Genomic DNA, 19,946 nt, shown 5'->3' with positions numbered 1-19,946 from the left:
GATTCTGGTAATTATCAGACTACTGTTCATTTGAGTTTGTTGTAGATAAGTTAGATGAGGCTTTCCTTGCTTTACACTTCACTGGCTGTAAGGTGTTTCAGCAGCACAAGGCTGTGTCAAGTGCAGTAGAAATCTTTCCTCCTTTTCATACCTGGACTCCTCTTCGGTCAATGTGCTTGTAATGAATCTGCACAGAAGGTACAGGATGAGCTTCTGTCTCACTCCTAGATTGAAATGTAATCAGCTGCGAAAACAAAAAGCAGCAAATCAGAATCGGGTTTATTATCACTGACACACGGCATCACATTTGTTGTTTTGTGGCAGCAGAAGACATAAAAATCCAAAAATTACAAAAATATATAGTGCTCAGGAAAGGAATAACAAAGTATTTTTTGTGGGTTCGTGAACTGTTCAGAAATCTGATGGTAGACGGAACGTAGCTGCCGTGAACTATTGAGAATATCAGATAAAATTTGGGTACGGCGATAATGCAGCAGTTAGCGCAAGGCCTTTATAGCTCAGGGTGTTGGAGTTTGGAGATCAATTCCAATACCATCTATAAGAAGTTTGTACATACTTCCTGGGAGCGTGCGGGTTTCCTCCTGGTGCTCCGATTTCCTCCCACATTCCAAAAACATACCAGTTAGTAAGTTAAATAGTCACTGTAAATTGTCCTGTGATTAGCCTAGGGTTAAGCAGGTGGATTGCTGGGTGGTGTGGCTCACTGGACTGGAGGGCCCGTTCGGCACAATATTTCTAAATAAATAAAAATAAATAAATGAAACATCCCAAGGCGATGTTCTCCTTGGATCACTCCTGCCACAAACATTTCACAAGACATCATCTACTGAAACTAGTTATCCTGAAGGTACTGGACCCCAATTTCATGAGCATGATGACATTACATTATATAATTAGTTGTGCCAATCCAAGGACTAACTTTTCCTCCCTTAATGCTGGTAGCATCATCATCATAAAATGAGTTTTAGAAGATGCATTCTTGACAAGAGGAAATACAAGTTGAAAGCTAGTCAATACTGATGTATCAAATGTCTCCTGTACACATGAGTTTTTGGTGAGATCTCTGAGTATATAAGTTGAGATGCTACGTTACAGTTGGACAAGACATTGGTGAGACAGCATTTGGCTTCAGTTCTGGACACCCTGCTATAGGAAAGATGTCATTAAACTGTAAAGAGTGCAGAGGGAATTTATGAGGATGTTGCCAGGAGATGAGAGACTGAGTTATAGAAAGAGGTTGAGCAGGTTACAGGGAGAAGGTAGGAGAATGGGGTTGAAAGGGACAATATATCAGCCATGATGGAATGGCGGAACAAACTCAATGGGCCAAATGTCTTAATTCTGCTCCTATGTCTGATGGTCTTAGGTTGGAACCTTTCTCATTGGAGCATAGAAGAATGAGGGTGATCTAACAGACTGGTATAAAATTACGAGAGGCATAGACAGGGTCAAAGCACATAGTCTTTTCCCAGGGTTAGGGAATTAAACTAGAGCACATTGGTATAAGGTGAGAAGGGAGAAATTTATTAGGGACAACTTCTTCAATCAGAGAGTGGTCAGTATATGGACAGATCTGTCAGAGGAAGTAGTCCATTAACAACGTTTAAAAAGTAATTGGAGATGTACATGGACAGGAAAGGTTTAGAGGCAAATGGGACTAGCATACATGGGAATTTTGATAGGCATGGACTAGTTGGGCCAAAGGGCCTAGTTCCATGCTGCAAGACTCTATGACTCAGTAAGTTTAGGCAATTTCTGTGGGATTCTGTGCAGAGGATCAGAGTGGAGCTGGGGGCGGGTGGTGCAGAGGCTCAGAGTGGAGCCGGGGGGGTGGGGTGGGGGGGGTGCAGAGGCCCAGAGTGGAGTTGGGGGGGGGGTGCAGAGGCTCAGAGATGGAGTGGAGGGGTGCAGAGGCTCAGAGCTGGAGTGGGGGGGTGCAGAGGCTCAGAGTGGAGCGGGGGGCATGCAGAGATTCAGAGCTGGAGCGGGGAGGGGCAGAGGCTCAGAGCTGGAGGAGGGGGTAGAGGGAAACTTCTCTTACACTGCCACTCACATATGATCAAAACCTGTTTACTTATAATATCCAAAATGAGCCACTCTGTTCCCCAGCAGAGATCACCAAAACACTACCCTTCAACACTGGCCAAGACATATCTTTAGTCAGCCATACACCTGGAGGATGGGGAATCACAACTAACCCCATCCTTCCCTTTAAGTATCACGTGATAGGAGAAAGCATTGAATGAAATGCTTTCTACCCTATGAACCAATTTAAGGGACAAAGATGAATACAGAGAGGGAAGTAAATGGTCATGTGTATTAAGCAGCGCCTTGAGAGTGTGAAGGCATTACCTCCTGTCTATGCCAACAACCATGTATCTGTGCAACTCATACCTCTGTATACTGGGGTATGACAGTTGGTGAATCCATAGGGAACAGACATTCCAGTAGTTCCATCCAATTAATGCAGACATCAGTATTCAGGCTCCGTGAGCTGGTGCTCCGTCGCTGTTCACAGTTCAGCTTCACATCGGTTGCAAACAGTCTAGGAAAGAGTAATGGGGCAGTTAACCCGAGGTTCAAAATCCAGAATGTGGGAAGTAAGTTGTATTTACACTCAAAGTTCAAAGAAAATTTATTATCGAAGTACATATATGTTACCATATCCATTCCCGAGATTAATTTTCTTGCGGGAATACTCAATAAATCTGAAGAATAATAACCATTACAGAATCAATGAAAGACTGCAGCTTCTTGGGTGTTCAACCAGATTACAGAAGACAAAACACTGTGCAAGTACAAAAAGAAAGAAAGAATAATAACATTTAAGTAAGCAATAAATATTGACAACATGAGATGAAGAGTCCTTGAAGGCAAGTCCATTGGTTGTGTGAACATTTCAATGATAGGGCATGAAGTTTTCCCCTTTGGTTCAAGAGCCTGATGGTTGAGGGGTAATAACTGTTCCTGAATCTGGTGGTGTGAATTCTGAGGCTCGTGTACCTTCATCCTGATGGCAGCAGTGAGAAGAGAGCATGTCTTGGGTGGTGGGGGCCCCTGATGATGGTTGTTGCCTTCCTGTAGATGGTGGAGAGGGCTTTAGCCGTGATGGACTGGGCTATATCTACTCCTTTTTGTAGTATTTTCTGTTCAAGGGCCGTGATGTAACCAGTCAATATATTCTCCACCACACATATATTGAAGTTTGTCAAGGTTTCAGATGTCATGCTGATGCTTCCTAAGGAAGTAGAGGCACTGTGTGCTTTCTTTGTAATTGCACTACTGTGCTGGGCCCAGGAACAGGTCCTCTGAAAAATAACACAGAGGAACTTAAATTTGCTGACCTTCTCCACCTCTGATCCTCCAATGAGAACTGGTGCATGAACCTCTGGTTTGTTTCTTTTGAAGTTGATAATCACCTCCTTGGTCTTGCTGACATTGAGTAAGCGGCTGCTGTTACTGCACCACTCAGTCAGGTTTGCAATCTCCCTCCTTTTGCACCTTTATGCAGTAAACATGTCCCACACCACCTCACAGAAGAGTCATTAGATAAAAATTAACATTAGGGAGTTGCTATTAGGGAATGAGACAGGGCAGGTGACAGAAGTGTGTGTTGGGGAACACTTTGCATCTGGTGGCCATAATGCCATTAGTTTCAAAGTAAATGTGCAAAAAGTTACACCTGGTCCGTGGGACGAAATTCTAAATTGGAGTAAGATCAGAAATGACCTGGCAAATGTGAATTGGGACGGGCTGTTTTCAGGCAAAGGTGTACCTGGCAAGTGGGAGGTCTTCAAAAGTGAAATTTTGAGAGTACAAAGCTTGTATGTGCCTTTCAGAATAAAAGGTAAAGATAACAAGTTTAGGGAATCTTAGTTTTCAAGAGATATTAAGGCCCTGGTTAAGAGAAAAAAGGTCCTTTCTCTTTTTAAACTGGTTAAGAGGAGAATTGTTATTTTCTTTTTTTTATTATATATTTTATACTAGATTAACAATATCTATGATTTTGACAATGTCTATTTTAATCTTGGTTACTGATATATATATTTGAACTAATTCTCCTCTTGATTGTATTTATGTTTTTTTTAATCAATAAAAAGATTAATAAAGAAAGAAGAGAAAAAAGGAGGTGCATAGCAAGTATAGGCAGGTAGGAACAAATGAGGTGCTTCTGGAGTATAAGAAATGCAAGGGAACACTTAAGAAAGAAATCAGGAGGGCTAAAAGAAGGCATGAAGTTGATGTAGCAGACAACATGAAAGAGAATCCTGAGGGATTCTACAGAGATGTTAAGAGCAAAAGGATTGCAAGGGATAAAATGGTCCTCTGAAAGACCAGAATGGTAATCCATGTGTGGAGCCAAAACAGATGGGGGGGGGGGGGGGGGGGGAGTCTTAATATTTTTTTTGCATCTGTAGTTACTCAGGAGATGTACACAGAGCCTAAAGATGTGATGCAAAAGTGCCATTAACTTCATGCACCCTGTACAGATTACAGAGGAGGAAGTATTTGCTATCCTGAGGCAAATCAGGTTGGATAAGTCACCAGGGGCTGACAAAGTGTACTCTCAGATCCTATGGGAGGCAAGTGCAGAAAATGCCAGGGCCCTAGCAGAGATATTTAGGTTATCCTCAGCGACAGGAGAGATACCAGAGGATTGGAGGATAGCCAATGTGGTTCTGCAATTTAAAAATGGCTGCAAGCATAAACCAGGAAATTATTGCTGATGTGTCTGACATCAGCTTTTGGAAAGTTATTGGAAGGTATTCTAAGGGAGCAGATATACAACTATTTGGATAGACATGCACTGATTAAGGATCGTTAGCATGGCTTCATGCATGGTAGGTCATGTATAACCAATCTTATAGACATTTTTGAGTAATCTACCAGGAAAGTGGATGAAGACAAGGCAGTGGATGTCACCTACATGGACTTTAGCAAGGCACTTCACAAAGGCCTGCATGGGAGGTTGGTCAAGAAGGTTCAGTCGCCCAGCATTCTAGACGAGGTAATAAATTAGATTAGACATTGTCTTTTTGGGAGAAGACACAAAATGGTAGTTGATAGTTTCCTCTCGGACTTGAGGTCTGTGACTAGCGGTGTGCTGCAGGGATCAGTGTTGGGTCCTTTGTCGTTTGTCAACTATATCAATGATCTGGTTGATAAAGTGATCAACTGGATCAGCAAACTTGCAGATGACACCAAGATCGGGGATGTAGTGGAGAGCAAGGAAGGCTATCATGGCTTGCAGAAGGATCTGCATCAGCTGGAAAAATGGCAGATAGAATTTAATGTACCTAAGTGCAAGGTTTTCACTTTGCGAGGACCAACCAGGGTAGGTCTTGTACAGTGAACAGTAGGACACTGAGGAGTGTGACAGAACAAAGGGAGCTGGGAATATAGGTCCATAATTCATTGAAAGTTGCATCACAGGTAAACAGGGTCGTAAAGAAAGCTTTTGGCACATTGGCCTTGATAAATCAATGTACTGAGTTCAGGAGATGGGATGTTATGTTGAAGTTGTAGAAGACATTGGTGAGGCCTAATTTGGAGTACTGTGTGCAGTTTTGGTCACCTACCTACAGGAAAGATGTAAACAAGGTTGAAAAAAGTACAGAGAAAATTTACAAGGATACTACTGGGTCTGAAGGACCTGAGTTATAAGGAAAGATTGAATAGGTTAGGACTATATTCCTTAGAACGTAGAAGATTGAGAGGAGATTTCATAGAGGTATATAAAATTATGAAGGATATAGACAGGGTTAATGCAAGCATGTTTTTCCCCACTGAGATTAGGTGGGATTACAACCAGAGGTCATGGGTTAAGGGTGAAAGGTGAGAAGTTTAAGGGAAACATGAGGGGAAACTTCTTCACTCAGAGGGTCATCAGTGTAGAATGAGCTGCCAGCACAAGTAATGCATGTGAGCTCAATTTCAATGTTTAAGAGAAGTTTGGATACGTACATGGATGGTAGGGGTATGGAGGGCTATTGTTCTCGTGCAGGTCAATGAGAATGGGCAGTTTAAATGGATTTGGCATGGACTAGATGGGCCAAAGAGGCTGTTTCTCTGGTGTACTTCTCTATGACTGATCAAATTGCAAGTAGAGGTGAACTAAATATTGCTCAAAGACTTAGTTTGCATTAAAATTGATTTTGCTTTCTTTGTTCCGATTGCGTCTTCTTGTAAAAATTGTTTTTTTTCTTGTAAATGCTGTTTATCAGATGTATGTGCCTGTCATGCTGCTGTAAGTAAATTTTTCCATTGCACCTGTACATACAATAAACTTAACTTCGACTTTAAAGTGAAGCAGTTATCTGGAGAGAGTAATATAGATTAGCATGAAATGTTGTACAAACCGTAGATGGTCATGGGGACAGGCCGTGGCCAACTTGGTTCGGAGAATGTGGAAATCTCTCACTGGGAACTGAGAGAGATTGATGGTCTTCAAATGCTCAAAGAAATGGGACGCCATCCTTGTCAGGGGTTCAAGGTGCAACGGGCTTTCAGGTGGCGGCAGTGGATCGATGTGCAGCACTGATACAGAGAGACTGCCAATTGCCAGCCGTAGAACAACCTCAGGTCGAGATTCATCAATAGAGTGCGGTTTGGAAGGTAGACCTGAAAAGCAAGGAGGGAAAATTTTGCCAGTAATTTCTGAACCTTAATATTGGACAGAGAAAGCAACAAAACACCCTAAGGCAATCACACTCTTCCAAATTACCCCAGATTCTTGTTTATCAAAACTACATCCCACTATTAGTCTTTCTTATTATTACTCCCAGACTTAATCCTTCCTGGTATCCCCTCTGCTGAAACCAAGGCTCATCACGTTTTGTATACCTGGTGAGCTTCCCAGGATCTCTTAACCATAGCATTCCTCACACCTCATTAATCTGACCAAGTGCCATGCCTCTCCTAGTGTGACAGAGTTAATGGGGAGATGCAGATGAGCTCTCTTATGGCCTGTGTTATTTCCAAACTAAAACTTATTTTTTGCACTATTTCCTCACTTCTAGCTACAGACTGGTAATTTCTTTGAGAATGTTACTGTAAGAATGGACAAGGGAGAACCTGTGGATGTGGTGCACTTGGATTTTCAGAAGGCACTTCATAAAATCCCATGCAAGAACTTTAGCATTCACATCAAGAGGACTAGAATATTAAAAAAATATGTAATGCTGTGGCTTTGTAAGGGAATGGTCAGACTGCACTTGCAGTATTGTGACCCTTATCTAAGAAGGGATATGCTGGCATTGGAGAAGGTCAATGAGGATTCATGAGAATGACCCTTGGAATGAAAGGGTTAACGCATGAGGAATGTTTGATGGTTTTGGGCTGTACTCACTTGAGTTTAAAAGAATGGGAGGGGGTGTTATCTCATTGAAATCTATGGCATATTGAAAGACTTACACAGAGTGGACATGGAGAGGATGTTTCCTATCGTGGGGGGACTCTAGAACCAGAGGGCACAGCCTCAGAACAGAAGGACATCCCTTTAGAGTAAAGATGAGGAGGAGTTTATTTTGCCAGAGGGTGTTGAATCTGTGAAATTCATTGCCACAGACAGCTGTGGAGGCCAAGTCATTGAGTATATTTAAAGTTGATAGTTTCTTGATTAGTAAGGGTGTCAAAGGTTATGGGGAGAAGGCAGGACAATGAGATTGAGAGGAATAATAAATCAGCCACGATGGAATGGGAGAGCAGATTCGCTGGGTCAATTGTCTTAATTCTTATCCTGTCTTATGATCTAACTTATTGTACAAAATTTGGCATGAGGTATACAACATTATGAGGGGTATATACAAGGTTAATGCAAGCAGGCTTTTTACACTGAGATTTGGCAAGACCTGAATTCAAGGTTAAAGGTGAAAGGTGAAGTAGTTAAGGGAAACATGAAGGACAACTTTTTCATTCAGAGTGTGGTGTGAGTGTGAAAGGAACTGCCAGCAGATGTGGTGGATGCAGGTGTGATTTCAACATTTAAGAGAAATTTGGATAAGTATATGAATGGCAGGGTGATGGAGGGCTATGGTCCAGGGGCTGGTTGAAGAGATTAGGCAGAATATTACAGCATAAGCTAGATGGGCCAATTGGCCTGTTTCTGTGTTGTAGTGCTTTAGGACCCCATTAAATTAATACAATGGGATGGGGAGGTTGCAATATTCAGGATGAGAATTGGTTAGAGGACAGGAAACAAATGGAATAAGTGATCCCCTTCTTGAGGTGGGAACAGGTATGGTGTGGGATCAGTGATTGGGCCTAAACTATTTACATTCCATATCAATGATTTGGAAAAACATTTCTAAGCTTGTTGATAACATTATACTGGGTGGGATAGAGAGCTGTGGGATGCAAACAGGCTTCATGGTGATTTGGTTAAACTGTGTGAGTGGGAAAAAATATGGCAGATGCAGCCTGTCTTAAGTGTCTCTTAAACATAATGATTACATCTGATTCTACTACCTCCTCTGGCAGTAAGTTCCAGATATCAAACACTCGGTGTGTAAAAAAAAAAAAAAAAAAAATTACCCCTCAGTTCCACTTTAAAACTCCTTCCCCTCACCTTAAATCAATGCCCTCTTGTTCCGGATAATCTTAAAATGAGAAAAAAAATTATCTACTCTATGTTTCCCAAAATCTTAAATACCCCTCTCAGGTCACCCCTCAACCTCCTTCACCCCAGGGAAAAGCAAACCAAGCCTATCTAATTTCCCCCATAACCAAAATATTCCAGGTCAGGCAGCATCCCGGTGAATCTTCTCTGCAATCTCTGCAGCACAACCACGCACATCCTGGAGTGTCATAGTCTCAGAAAGTACTACAGAACAGAAACAGGTCCATCGCCCCATTTAGACTGTACTGAACTATTAGTCTACCTAGTCCCATCAACCCATCCATTCCCATCCCATCCATGTAGTTATCCAATTTCTCTTAAATTTTGAAATCAAACTGACATCCATCACTTCTGCTGGTAGCTCATTCCATACTCTTATCACCCTCTGGATGAAGAAAGTCCCTTTCAAGTTCCCCTTAAATATTTCACTTTTCACCCTTAACCCATGGCATTTTCAAGGAATTATAGAGCTGTATTCCCAGATCCCTCTGATCTACTGCACTCCTCAGTGCCTCAAGTCCTATTCTGGTTCGTCTTCCCAAAGTGCAACACCTCACTTGTCCGCATTAAATTCCATCTGCCATTTTTCAGAACATTTCTCCAGCACTTGCAGATCTCATTGCAAACTTTGATAGCCTTCTTCACTGTCCACTGCACCCACAACCTTGGTGTCATCCACAAAATTTGCTGATCAAGTTTATTACATTATCATCCAGATCGTTGATATAGATGGCAAACAACAACAGATGCAGCACTAATCCCTGCATCATACCACTAGTCACAGGCCCCTAGTCAAAGAGGCAACCATCTACTACCACTCTATGGCTTCTCCTGCAATGCCAATGTCCAATCCAATTTATACCTCATCCTGAATGCCAAGCGATTGAACCTTCTTGACTAACCTCCCATGTGGGGTGTTAACTGCCTTGCTAAAGTCCATGTAGAAAACATCCACTGCCTTGCCTTTATCAACTTTCCTATTAACTTCCTTGAAAAATTGTAAGGCTGATTAGATAGCACTGTATGAAATATTCCAAGTATGGCCTATCTATTAAGTATTCATCATTGATGGTGGCACTCACACAATTATTTTGTTCTCAGAAGATCTATCCTGGAGTCAACATATTGATGCCATTATGAAGAAGGCATGCCAATGGTTATATTTCATTAGGCATTTGAGATTTAGTATGTCACTACAAATTCTTGCAAATTTCTACAGGTGTAGCATGGAGAGCAATCTGACTGGTTACATCAGTGTTTGGTATGAATGGGTCACTGCAAAGAGTTGTAAGCTCAGCCAGCTCCACCACAGGCACTGGCCTCCCCACTTTCGAGAATACCTTCAAAAGGTGATACGTCAAGAACACAAAAGATCCTGCATGTGCTGGAAATCCAGAGCAACACACACAAAATGCTGGAGGAGCACATCAGTTCAGTCACCATCTAAGGAAATGAATAAACAGTTGATGTTTTGGATCAAGACCCTTATCAGAACTAGTAAGGAAGGCAGAAGATGCCAGAATAAGAAGGTGGGGTCCACTTTGTCGAGCACCTCAGCTCAGTCTGCAAAAAGCTGAATTTCATGGTGGCCAACCATTTCAATTCCTATTCCTCTGACATGTTGGTCCACGGCCTCCTCTTCTGTCATGATGAGGCCACTCTCAGGTTCAAGGAACAACACCTCATATTTCTTCTGGTAGCCTCCAACTTCAGTAATATTTTCCCCTCCCCTCCCCACTTCATTTCCCTACTCTGGCTTCATACTTTTTCTCTTCTCTTGCCTATCGCCTCTCCCTGGTGCCCCTCCTCTTTCCCTTTCTCCTCTCATATTAGATTCCTTTTTCTTCACTCCTTGTCTTTTCTGCTTATCACCTCTCAGCTTCTTACTTCACCCCCTCCTCCACCCACCTGGCTTCACCTATCACCTTCTAGCCTGTCCTCTGCCTCCTCCCCAAACCTTCTTATTCTGGCAACTTTTCCCTGCATTTTCAATCTCAACTCAAAATGTCGACTGTTTATTCATTTCCATAGATGCTGTCTGACCTGCTGAGTTCCTTCACCATTTTATGTGTGATGCTTCAAGAAGACAGCATCTGTAGTCAGGGACCCCCACCACCTTGGACACGTCCACTTCTCATTACTACCATCAGGAGGGAGGTACGGGAGCCTAACAACACACACTAAATGTTTAGGAACAGCTTCTTCCCCTCCACTATCAGATTTCTGAACAGTCCATGAACCCATGAAAATTATCTCACTACTCTGCTCTCTTTTTGCACTACATCTTATATGTTCCATCATAACTTATGGAATTTATTATTTATTTAACTGTACTGCACCGCAAATCAACAAATTTCACAATATTTGTCTGACAATAAACCTGATTCTGATTGCTGTCTGTAAAAGTCTGTTAAAATTTTTGCAATAGTTTAAGTGTGACTCAATTTCCATTAAAATGAATGCAGGCACAGTCCGATTTGACAGTTCACTGTTCAACCTACTGCTTGGTCGGAGTGGCCTCTGCATTATTGGTAACTCTTTGGAGTTAAATGGTGACTCCCGTGTTGTTTGGCCTCCTGGTCCAGAACGATCCACGTAATCATCCCATGGCGTTGAAAACTGAAATATAGAAAGATTAATTTTATATATTTTTTCTGTATCATGCTCAAAGTTAAAAGGGCCTTTTGCTTGATATCGGAACACGAGGGACATTGACAAGGTTACACGTAATTACATCAAGAAACAACCAACACTAGGGTTGGCTTCTTGAGAGCTACAAATGAAAGGTGACAAGGTTTTGTAAAACCTGCAAAAAATCTTGGAAAGAGTGAACAGTTGTGGCTCTAAGCTATAAAAAGCATAAGCAATGGAGAAGTAGAGAAAAAAAGACTGATGCTACCAATGAGATATTATACCTATCTGGAAAGACTGAACAAGACAGCACTGCATTCTCCGAAACAACAAAACATGATAGAGAACTTGAACATTGTGGACTTCATTAATCAACTTGTGAAGAAGTTGCTTCACTTCTAGAATCATCTCTGGTCTGAAGTCAAATAGAGTTGTGCAGCACAGAAACAGGTCCTTCAGCCTACCACATCCATATTGACCCTTTTGTCCATCATAACACCATAAAACATAGGAGCAGACTTAGGCCATCTGGCCCATTGAGTCTGCTCCACCAGTCAATCATGGCTGATTTATTATCCCTCTCAACCCCATTCTACAGTCTTCTCCCATAAATGAATTCCACAGATTCACTACCTTCTTGCTAAAGAAATTCCTCCTCAGCTCTGTTCTTAAGGGACATCCTTGCATTTGGAAGCTGTGCCCTCTGGTCCTGACTCACTCACCATTAGAAATATCCACTTCATATCTACGCTATCTAGGTCTTTAATAAACACACATCAAAGTTGCTGGTGAACGCAGCAGGCCAGGCAGCATCTCTAGGAAGAGGTACAGTCGACGTTTCAGGCCAAGACCCTTAGTTAGTCCTGATGAAGGGTCTCGGCCTGAGACATCGACTGTACCTCTTCCTAGAGATGCTGCCTGGCCTGCTGCGTTCACCAGCAACTTTGATGTGTGTTGCTTGGATTTCCAGCACCTGCAGAATTCCTGTTGTTTAGGTCTTTAATAATTTGGTAGGTTTCAATGAGACCTCATTCTTGTAAATTCCAGTGAGTACAAACCCAGAGCAATCAAATGCTCCTCATATTTTAACCCTTTAATTCCCAGGTTCATTCTTGTAATATTCCTCTGGGTCCTCTTTAATTTAAGCACATCCTTTCTTAGATATGGGACAAAATGCGGCTCACAATACTCCAAATGCAATATGATAAATGCCTTATAGAACATAGAACATAGAATAGTACAGCACAGTACAGGCCCTTCAGCTCACAATGTTGTGTCGACCCTCAAACCCTGCCTCCCATATAACCCCCCACCTTAAATTCCCCCATATACCTGTCTAGTAGTCTCTTAAATTTCACTAGTGTATCTGCCTCCACCACTGACTCAGGCAGTGCATTCCACGCACCAACCACTCTCTGAGTAAAAAACCTTCCTCTAATATCCCCCTTGAACTTCCCACCCCTTACCTTAAAGCCATGTCCTCTTGTATTGAGCAGTGGTGTCCTGGGGAAGAGGCACTGGCTATCCACTCTTATCTATTCCTCTTATTATCTTGTACACCTCTATCATGTCTCCTCTTACCCACCTTCTCTCCAAAGAGTAAAGCCCTAGCTCCCTTAATCTCTGATCATAATGCATACACTCTAAACCAGGCAGCATCCTAGTAAATCTCCTCTGTACCCATTCCAATGCTTCCACATCCTTCCTATAGTGAGGTGACCAGAACTGGACACAGTACTGCAAGTGTGGCCTAACCAGAGTTTTGTAGAGCTGCATCATTACATCGCAACTCTTAAACTCTATCCCTCGACTTATGAAAGCTAACACCCCATAAGCTTTCTTAACTACCCTATCCACCTGTGAGGCAACTTTCAGGGATCTGTGGACATGTACCCCCTGATCCCTCTGCTCCTCCACACTACCAAGTATCCTGCCATTTACTTTGCCTTGGGGTTTGTCCTTCCAAAGTGTACCACCTCACACTTCTCCGGGTTGAACTCCATCTGCCACTTCTCAGCCCACTTCTGAATCCTGTCAATGTCTCTCTGCAATTTTCGACAATCCTCTACACTATCTACAACACCACCAACCTTTGTGTCATCTGCAAACTTGCCAACCCACCTTTCTACCCCCACATCCAGATTGTTAATAAAAATCACAAAAAGTAGAGGTCCCAGAACAGATCCTTGTGGGACACCACTAGTCACAAACCTCCAATCTGAATGTACTCCCTCCACCACCACCCTCTGCCTTCTGCAGGCAAGCCAATTTTGAATCCACCTGGCCAAACTTCCCTGGATCCCATGCCTTCTGACTTTCTGAATAAGCCTACTGTGTGGAACCTTGTCAAATGCCTTACTAAAATCCATATAGATCACATCCACTGCACTACTCTCATCTATATGCCTGGTCACCTCCTCAAAGAACTCTATCAGGCTTGTTAGACACGATCTGCCCTTCACAAAGCCATGCTGACTGTCCCTATCAGACCATGATTCTCTAAATGCCCATAGATTCTATCTCTAAGAATCTTTTCCAACAGCTTTCCCACCACAGACGTAAGGCTCACTGGCCTATAATTACCCGGACTATCCCTACTACCTTTTTTGAACAAGGGGACAACATTCGCCTCCCTCCAATCCTCCGGTACCATTCCCGTAGACAACGAGCTCAGCATTACATCCTTGCATTTATATTCTAGTCCTTTGAAAATGAATGCTAATATTGTATTTGCCTTCTTTACAATCGACTCAACCTGCAAGGTAACCTTGAGGGAATCACGAGGACTCCCAAGTCCCTCTGCACCTTCGATTTCTGTATTTTCTTTGGGTTAGGAAAATAATCTATGCCTTTACTCCTTCTACCAAAGTTCATGACCAAGCACTTCCCAATACTGTATTCCAACTTCCACTTCTTTCCCCATTCTCCTAATCTGCCCTAGTCCTTCTGCAGACTCCTTGCTTCCTTCACCCTACCTGCCTCTCCACCTATTATTTCATCTGCAAACTTGGCCAAAAAGCCATCAATTCCATTGTCCAGATCATTAGCATATCACCTGAACTGCACAGAACACCACTAGTCACTGGCAGCTAACCAGAAAAGGCCTCCTTTATTACTGTTCTTTTCCCACTCCAAAACTCACCTGTCTGTAGTCAATAGAAAAAATCTTTAAGCGTGAGACTTGAATGACTTATCGCTCAGAGGAGAACAGGACGCACATTAATAACAAGGTGGAAGTTCATGACAGGCCATCAATCTTTCTGATACCAGCAATGAGTAGGCAAATTTATTGGTTCATTTTATAGCTTTGCCATTGTGGAGTTGAACTTCTGACATTAGAGTTCTAGTTCTTAACATGACATTACAACACATACAACACTATTCCGAGCCTGGAGTTATGAACAAAGTGCTGCTGACTTATAACGGTATAATTATAAACACAAGGGAGTCTGCAGATGCTGGAAATCCAGAGCAACACATATAAAATGCTGGGGGAGCTCAGACCATCAGGCAGCATCTGTAAAAGGGAATAAGCAGTCAACATCTCAGGCCAAGACCCTTCAGCAGGACTGAATGGGAAGGGGGCAAAAGTCAGAAGGAGAAGATGGGGGGAGGAGAAGGAGTACAAACTACCAAGCGAAAAGTGAAACCAGGTACGGGGTAAAAGTAGGTGTTTGGGAGAGGGGATATGATGCATGGTGCTAAGAGGTGATATATGGAAGAAGTAAAAGGCTGAAGAAGGTATCTGATAGGGGAGGACAGTGAACCATGGAAGAAAGGAGGAAGGGTATCAGAAGCAGGTGAGGATAAAAGAAAATAAGTAATTACACTATTTTGTCAGCATGATTAGGAATGTGACATGTAATATACTGCATTATAACCTTGTACTACATATTTTTCAACATGGCTGTGGATGAAATGATGGCCAAAAGCATAAAAGCATAAGACATAGAAGCAGAATTAGGCCATTCAGCCCATCAATTCTCCTCTGCCATTGCATCATGGTTGACTATCTCTCTCAACTTAATTCTCTTGCTTTCTCCCCATACCCCTGATGCCCTTACTGATTAAGAACCTATCAATCTCAGTTTTAAATACACCCTACGACTTGGCCTCCACAGACATCTGTGGCAATGAATTCCACAAATTCATCACCCTCCTGCTTAAGAAATTCCTCCTCACCTCTGCTCTAAAACGACATCCTTCTGTTCTGTGACTGTGACTCTAGTTTTAGACTCTCCACGTTCACTCTATCTAGGTCTTTCAATATTCAATAGTTTCCAATGAGATCCTCCCTGTCATTCTTCTAAACTCCAGCAAGTACAGATCTAGAACCATCAAATGCTCCTTATACATTAACCCGTTCATTCCCAGTATGAACATTCCTGGATTATCATACGCACTCTGCTTACCCCTGTGGCGCTCTGCGGCGAGCTGTCTGTTGAGTTGATATGTGTACTGCTCAGTGATAATTCCATATCTACAGTTGGTTCTCCCAGAGGTGGAAGGGATGCCACACTGTTTGACATTTCCATGTCTGCCATTGAGAAAAAGACGTCATCTTCTGCTGAGAGAAATGAAAAGCTAAATAACATACTATGCATAGTATCTAGCACATTGCTGAAATTGTCAAGGGGTATTTAGATGAGCATGAGCATTAACATCCACCCCCACACTCTCAGTCTGGGTGAAAAAAGCAATTGGGGTGAGTGCTGCCACACTGGGATGGACAATATCCAGCAAGTATTGCTGCTAAATATAGTAGAGTTCAGTTTGGGTTCAGTTATGCTGAAGCTATCTTGTTACCTATGGTCAGTTCTCACAGTCTAAAGGCCATGGATGAACAGCAGCAGCATTAATTCAACCTCAGCTGGAATATGAAGGGTAGAATGAGAACTTGCGAAGGTTGGAATGTGGTGGTGAAGAGGTACAAGGGATGGGAATAAAGTATTACCCATATATTAATTGTTTTCCTCATTGTCCATTTAATCACTACACATTTTGGTCTTACCAAGAACAGGACTACACATCCTATTTTAAAGGGTCTGATCCTTAAAATGCAAATAAAAATTAGGCTATTAGGTTCCACAAGCTTACCCCACTATTCAACATGATAATGGATGATCTAACCTGGCTACATCTAATGTTCCAGTTCCCCATAACTTTCAATTCCTCGATCTCTAAAATAATTATCTATCTTCAGCTTAAATATAATGACCTGTCCTCCACCACCCCTTAGGAGTGGAGAATTTCATGAAGTTACTACAACCTGAGACAGCTGTCAGAGCGGGCAGCGGAGTGAGTGGGAGCAGAGTATAGGGCTTTGGCTTCAACGGGCTTCGGTGGTAAACGAGAAGAGGCGAGAGCGAAGCGCCGACTCTTTTTTTTTTCTCCCCCCCCCTCTTTCGTGAATCGGCCCGGACAGACAGGAACAGCAGGGCTCTCACAGCTAACAGTACAAGCTAACGGTTTAAAAAGTTCGTCTGTTTGGCGAGGTAAGTGGGTGAGTAGACTTATTTTTCCTGTTTCATTCCTGCAGGATTAGTGCTTTGTTCAGGGTGTCAGATGTGAGAATCCTGGGAGACCTCCAGCCTCCCTGATGGCTACATCTACACCAGGTGCACGAGATGCAGCTCCTCAGTGACCGTCTTAGGGATCTGGAGCTGCAGCTTGATGACCTACTGCTTATTAGAGTAAGTGAAGAGGTGGTAGACAGGAGCTACAGGGAGGTAGTCATCCCTAGGCTACAGGGGTCAGAAAACTGGGTCACTGTCAAGAGAGGGTAAGGAAATGCCCAGATAGTGGAAAGCACACCTGTGGCTCAGCAACAAATATCTTGTTCTGGATGCTGGTGAGAGGGATAACCTGACAGGGGACGCCCACGGTGACCAAGTCTCTGGCACTGAGCCTGGCGCTGTTGTGCAGGGGAGAAGGAGGGAGAAGAGAAATGCGGTAGTCATAGGGGATTCCACAGTCAGGGGAACGGAAAGGAGATTCTGTGAGCCTGATAGAGATACCCGCATGGTGTGTTTCCTCCCAGGTGCCAGGGTACGGGATGTCTCAGATTGGGTCCTGAATATTCTAAAGGGGGAGGGTGAGCAGCCAGTTGTCTTGGTACATAGATAGGACAAAGGAGGAGGTCCTGAAGAGAGATTTCCAGGAGTTAGGAAGGAAGCTGAGAAGCAGGACCTCCAGGGTAGTAATCTTGGGATTGCTACCTGTGTCACGTGCTAGCGAGGGCAAGAATAGTCAGATCAGGTAGATGAATGCGTGGCTGAGAGACTGGTGTAGGGGGCAGGGTTTCAGATTCTTGGATAATTGGGATCTCCTCTGGGGGAAGTATGGCCTGTTCAAAAAGGACAGGTTACACCTGAACCCGAAGGGGACCAATATCCTGGCGGGAAAGTTTAATAGAGCTGTTAGGGAGGGTTTAAACTAATTTGGCAGGGGGATGGGAACCGGAATGACAGAGCGGAGGAAGGGGAAAACAGAAATATATCTAAGATAGTGAGCAGTAAAGATGTCAGGAAAGACAGGCAGGTGATGAGGCAAATTTGTAGCCATTGGGATGAGTTGCAGTGCAATAAGGTTGCAGTGAAATCAAAGCGAAAAGTATCGAATACTGGTCTTAGGGTGTTGTACTTAAATGCATGCAGCATAAGGAATAAGGTGGATGATCTTGTCGTACAGCTACAGATTGGCAGGTATGATATTGTGGCTATCACTGAGACCTGGCTAAAGGATGCATGTCTCTGGGAGCAGAACGTCCAAGGATACATGGTGTATCGGAAGGATAGGAAGGTGGAGGGGGGGGGGGGGGGCGTGGCTTTATTGGTAAGGAATGATATTAAATCATTAGAAAGAGGTGATATAGGATTGAAAGGTGCAGAATCTTTATGGGTTGAGCTAAGAAATAGCGGGGTAAAAGGACCCTGATGGCAGTTATTTATAGGCCTCCAAACAGCTGCTGGGATGTGGACTACAAATTACAACTGGAAATAGAAAAGGTTTGTCAGAAGGGCAGTGTTATGATAATTGTGGGGGATTTTAACATGCGAGTGGATTGGGAAAATCAGGTCGGCACTGGATCTCAAGAGAGAGAATTTGTAGAATGTCTGCGAGATGGCTTTTTAGAACAGCTTGTTGTTGAGCCCACTAGGGGATCGGCTGTACTGGATTGGGTATTGTGTAATGAACCATGGGTAATTAGAGAGACTGAGGTGAAGGAACCCTTACGAGACAGTGATCATAATATGATTGAGTTCACTGTGAAATTTGAAAAAGAGAAGCCGAAATCTGATGTGTCGGTATTTCAGTGGAGTAAAGGAAATTACAGTGGCGTGAGAGAGGAACTGGCCAAAGTTGACTGGAAAGGGACACTGGCGGGAAAGGCAGCAGAGCAGCAGTGGCTGGAGTTTATGCGAGAAATGAGGAAGGTGTAAGACAGGTATATTCCAAAAAAGAAGAAATTTTTGAGTGGAAAAAGGATGCAAACAAGAGAAGTCAAAGCCAAAGTTAAAGCAAAGGAGAGGGCATACAAGGAAGCAAAAACTAGTGGGAAGACAGAGGATTGGGAAGTTTTTAAAACCTTACAAAAGGAAACCAAGAAGGTCATTAAGAGGGAAAAGATTAACTATGAAAGGAAGCTAGCAAATAATATCAAAGAGGATACTAAAAGCTTTTTCAAGTATATAAAGAGTAAAAGACAGGTGAGAGTAGATATAGGACCGATAGAAAATGATGCTGGAGAAATTGTAATGGGAGATAAGGAGATGGCAGAGGAACTGAACGAGTATTTTGCATCAGTCTTCACTGAGGAAGACATCAGCAGTGTACCGGACACTCAAGGGTGGCAGGGAAGAGAAGTCACAATTACGACACAGAAAGTACTCAGGAAGCTGAATAGTCTAAAGGTAGATAAATTTCCTGGACCAGATGGAATGCACCCACGTGTTCTGAAGGAAGTAGCTGTGGAGATTGCGGAGGCATTGGCGATCATCTTTCAAAAGTCGATAGATTCTGGCGTGGTTCCGGAGGACTGGAAGATTGCAAATGTCACTCCGCTATTTAAGAAGGGGGCAAGGAAGCTAAAAGGAAATCATAGACCTGTTAGTTTGACATCGGTGGTTGGGAAGTTGTTGGAATCGATTGTCAAGGATGAGGTTACAGAGTACCTGGAGGCATATGACCAGATAGGCAGAACTCAGCTTGGATTCCTTAAAGGAAAATTCTGCCTGACAAACCTATTACAATTTTTTGAGGAAATTACCAGTAGGCTAGACAAGGGAGATGCAGCGGATGTTGTATATTTGGATTTTCAGAAGGCCTTTGACAAGGTGCCACACATGAGGCTACTTAACAAGATAAGAGCCCATGGAATTACGGGAAAGTTACATACGTGGATAGAGCGTTGGCTGATTGGCAGGAAACAGAGAGTGGGAATAAAGGGATCCTATCCTGGTTGGCTGCCGGTTACCAGTGGTGTTCCACAGGGGTCCGTGTTGGGGCCGCTTCTTTTTACATTGTACATCAACAATTTGGATTATGGAATAGATGGCTTTGTGGCTAAGTTTGCTGACGATACGAAGATAGGTGGAGGGGCCGGTAGTGCTGAGGAAACGGAGAGTCTGCAGAGAGACTTGGATAGATTGGAAGAATGGGCAGAGAAGTGGCAAAT

At 43.1% G+C, this 19,946-nt stretch overlaps 1 protein-coding gene across 5 annotated transcripts in view; it reads right to left on the bottom strand.

The window, feature by feature from the left end:
• LOC140204942 (autophagy-related protein 2 homolog B-like) overlaps window positions 1-19,946 on the bottom strand; it is a 177,898-nt gene that overhangs the window by 96,814 nt on the left and 61,138 nt on the right. For 2 of the 5 annotated variants that reach the window (XM_072271939.1, XM_072271964.1), the window contains exons 9-13: window positions 15,682-15,836; window positions 11,140-11,257; window positions 6,381-6,642; window positions 2,416-2,566; window positions 152-244 (exon numbers count right to left, since the gene is read on the bottom strand). In XM_072271939.1, coding sequence (XP_072128040.1) covers window positions 152-244; window positions 2,416-2,566; window positions 6,381-6,642; window positions 11,140-11,257; window positions 15,682-15,836 — 779 coding nt within the window. The remainder of the gene's footprint in view (window positions 1-151; window positions 245-2,415; window positions 2,567-6,380; window positions 6,643-11,139; window positions 11,258-15,681; window positions 15,837-19,946) is intronic. The other 3 variants (XM_072271948.1, XM_072271973.1, XM_072271956.1) reach the window with 2 other exon arrangements.

This window comes from Mobula birostris, chromosome 1 (genome assembly GCF_030028105.1).
Source record: "Mobula birostris isolate sMobBir1 chromosome 1, sMobBir1.hap1, whole genome shotgun sequence".
NCBI lineage: Eukaryota > Metazoa > Chordata > Chondrichthyes > Myliobatiformes > Myliobatidae > Mobula > Mobula birostris.
This window is presented reverse-complemented; position numbering and strand designations above follow the sequence as displayed.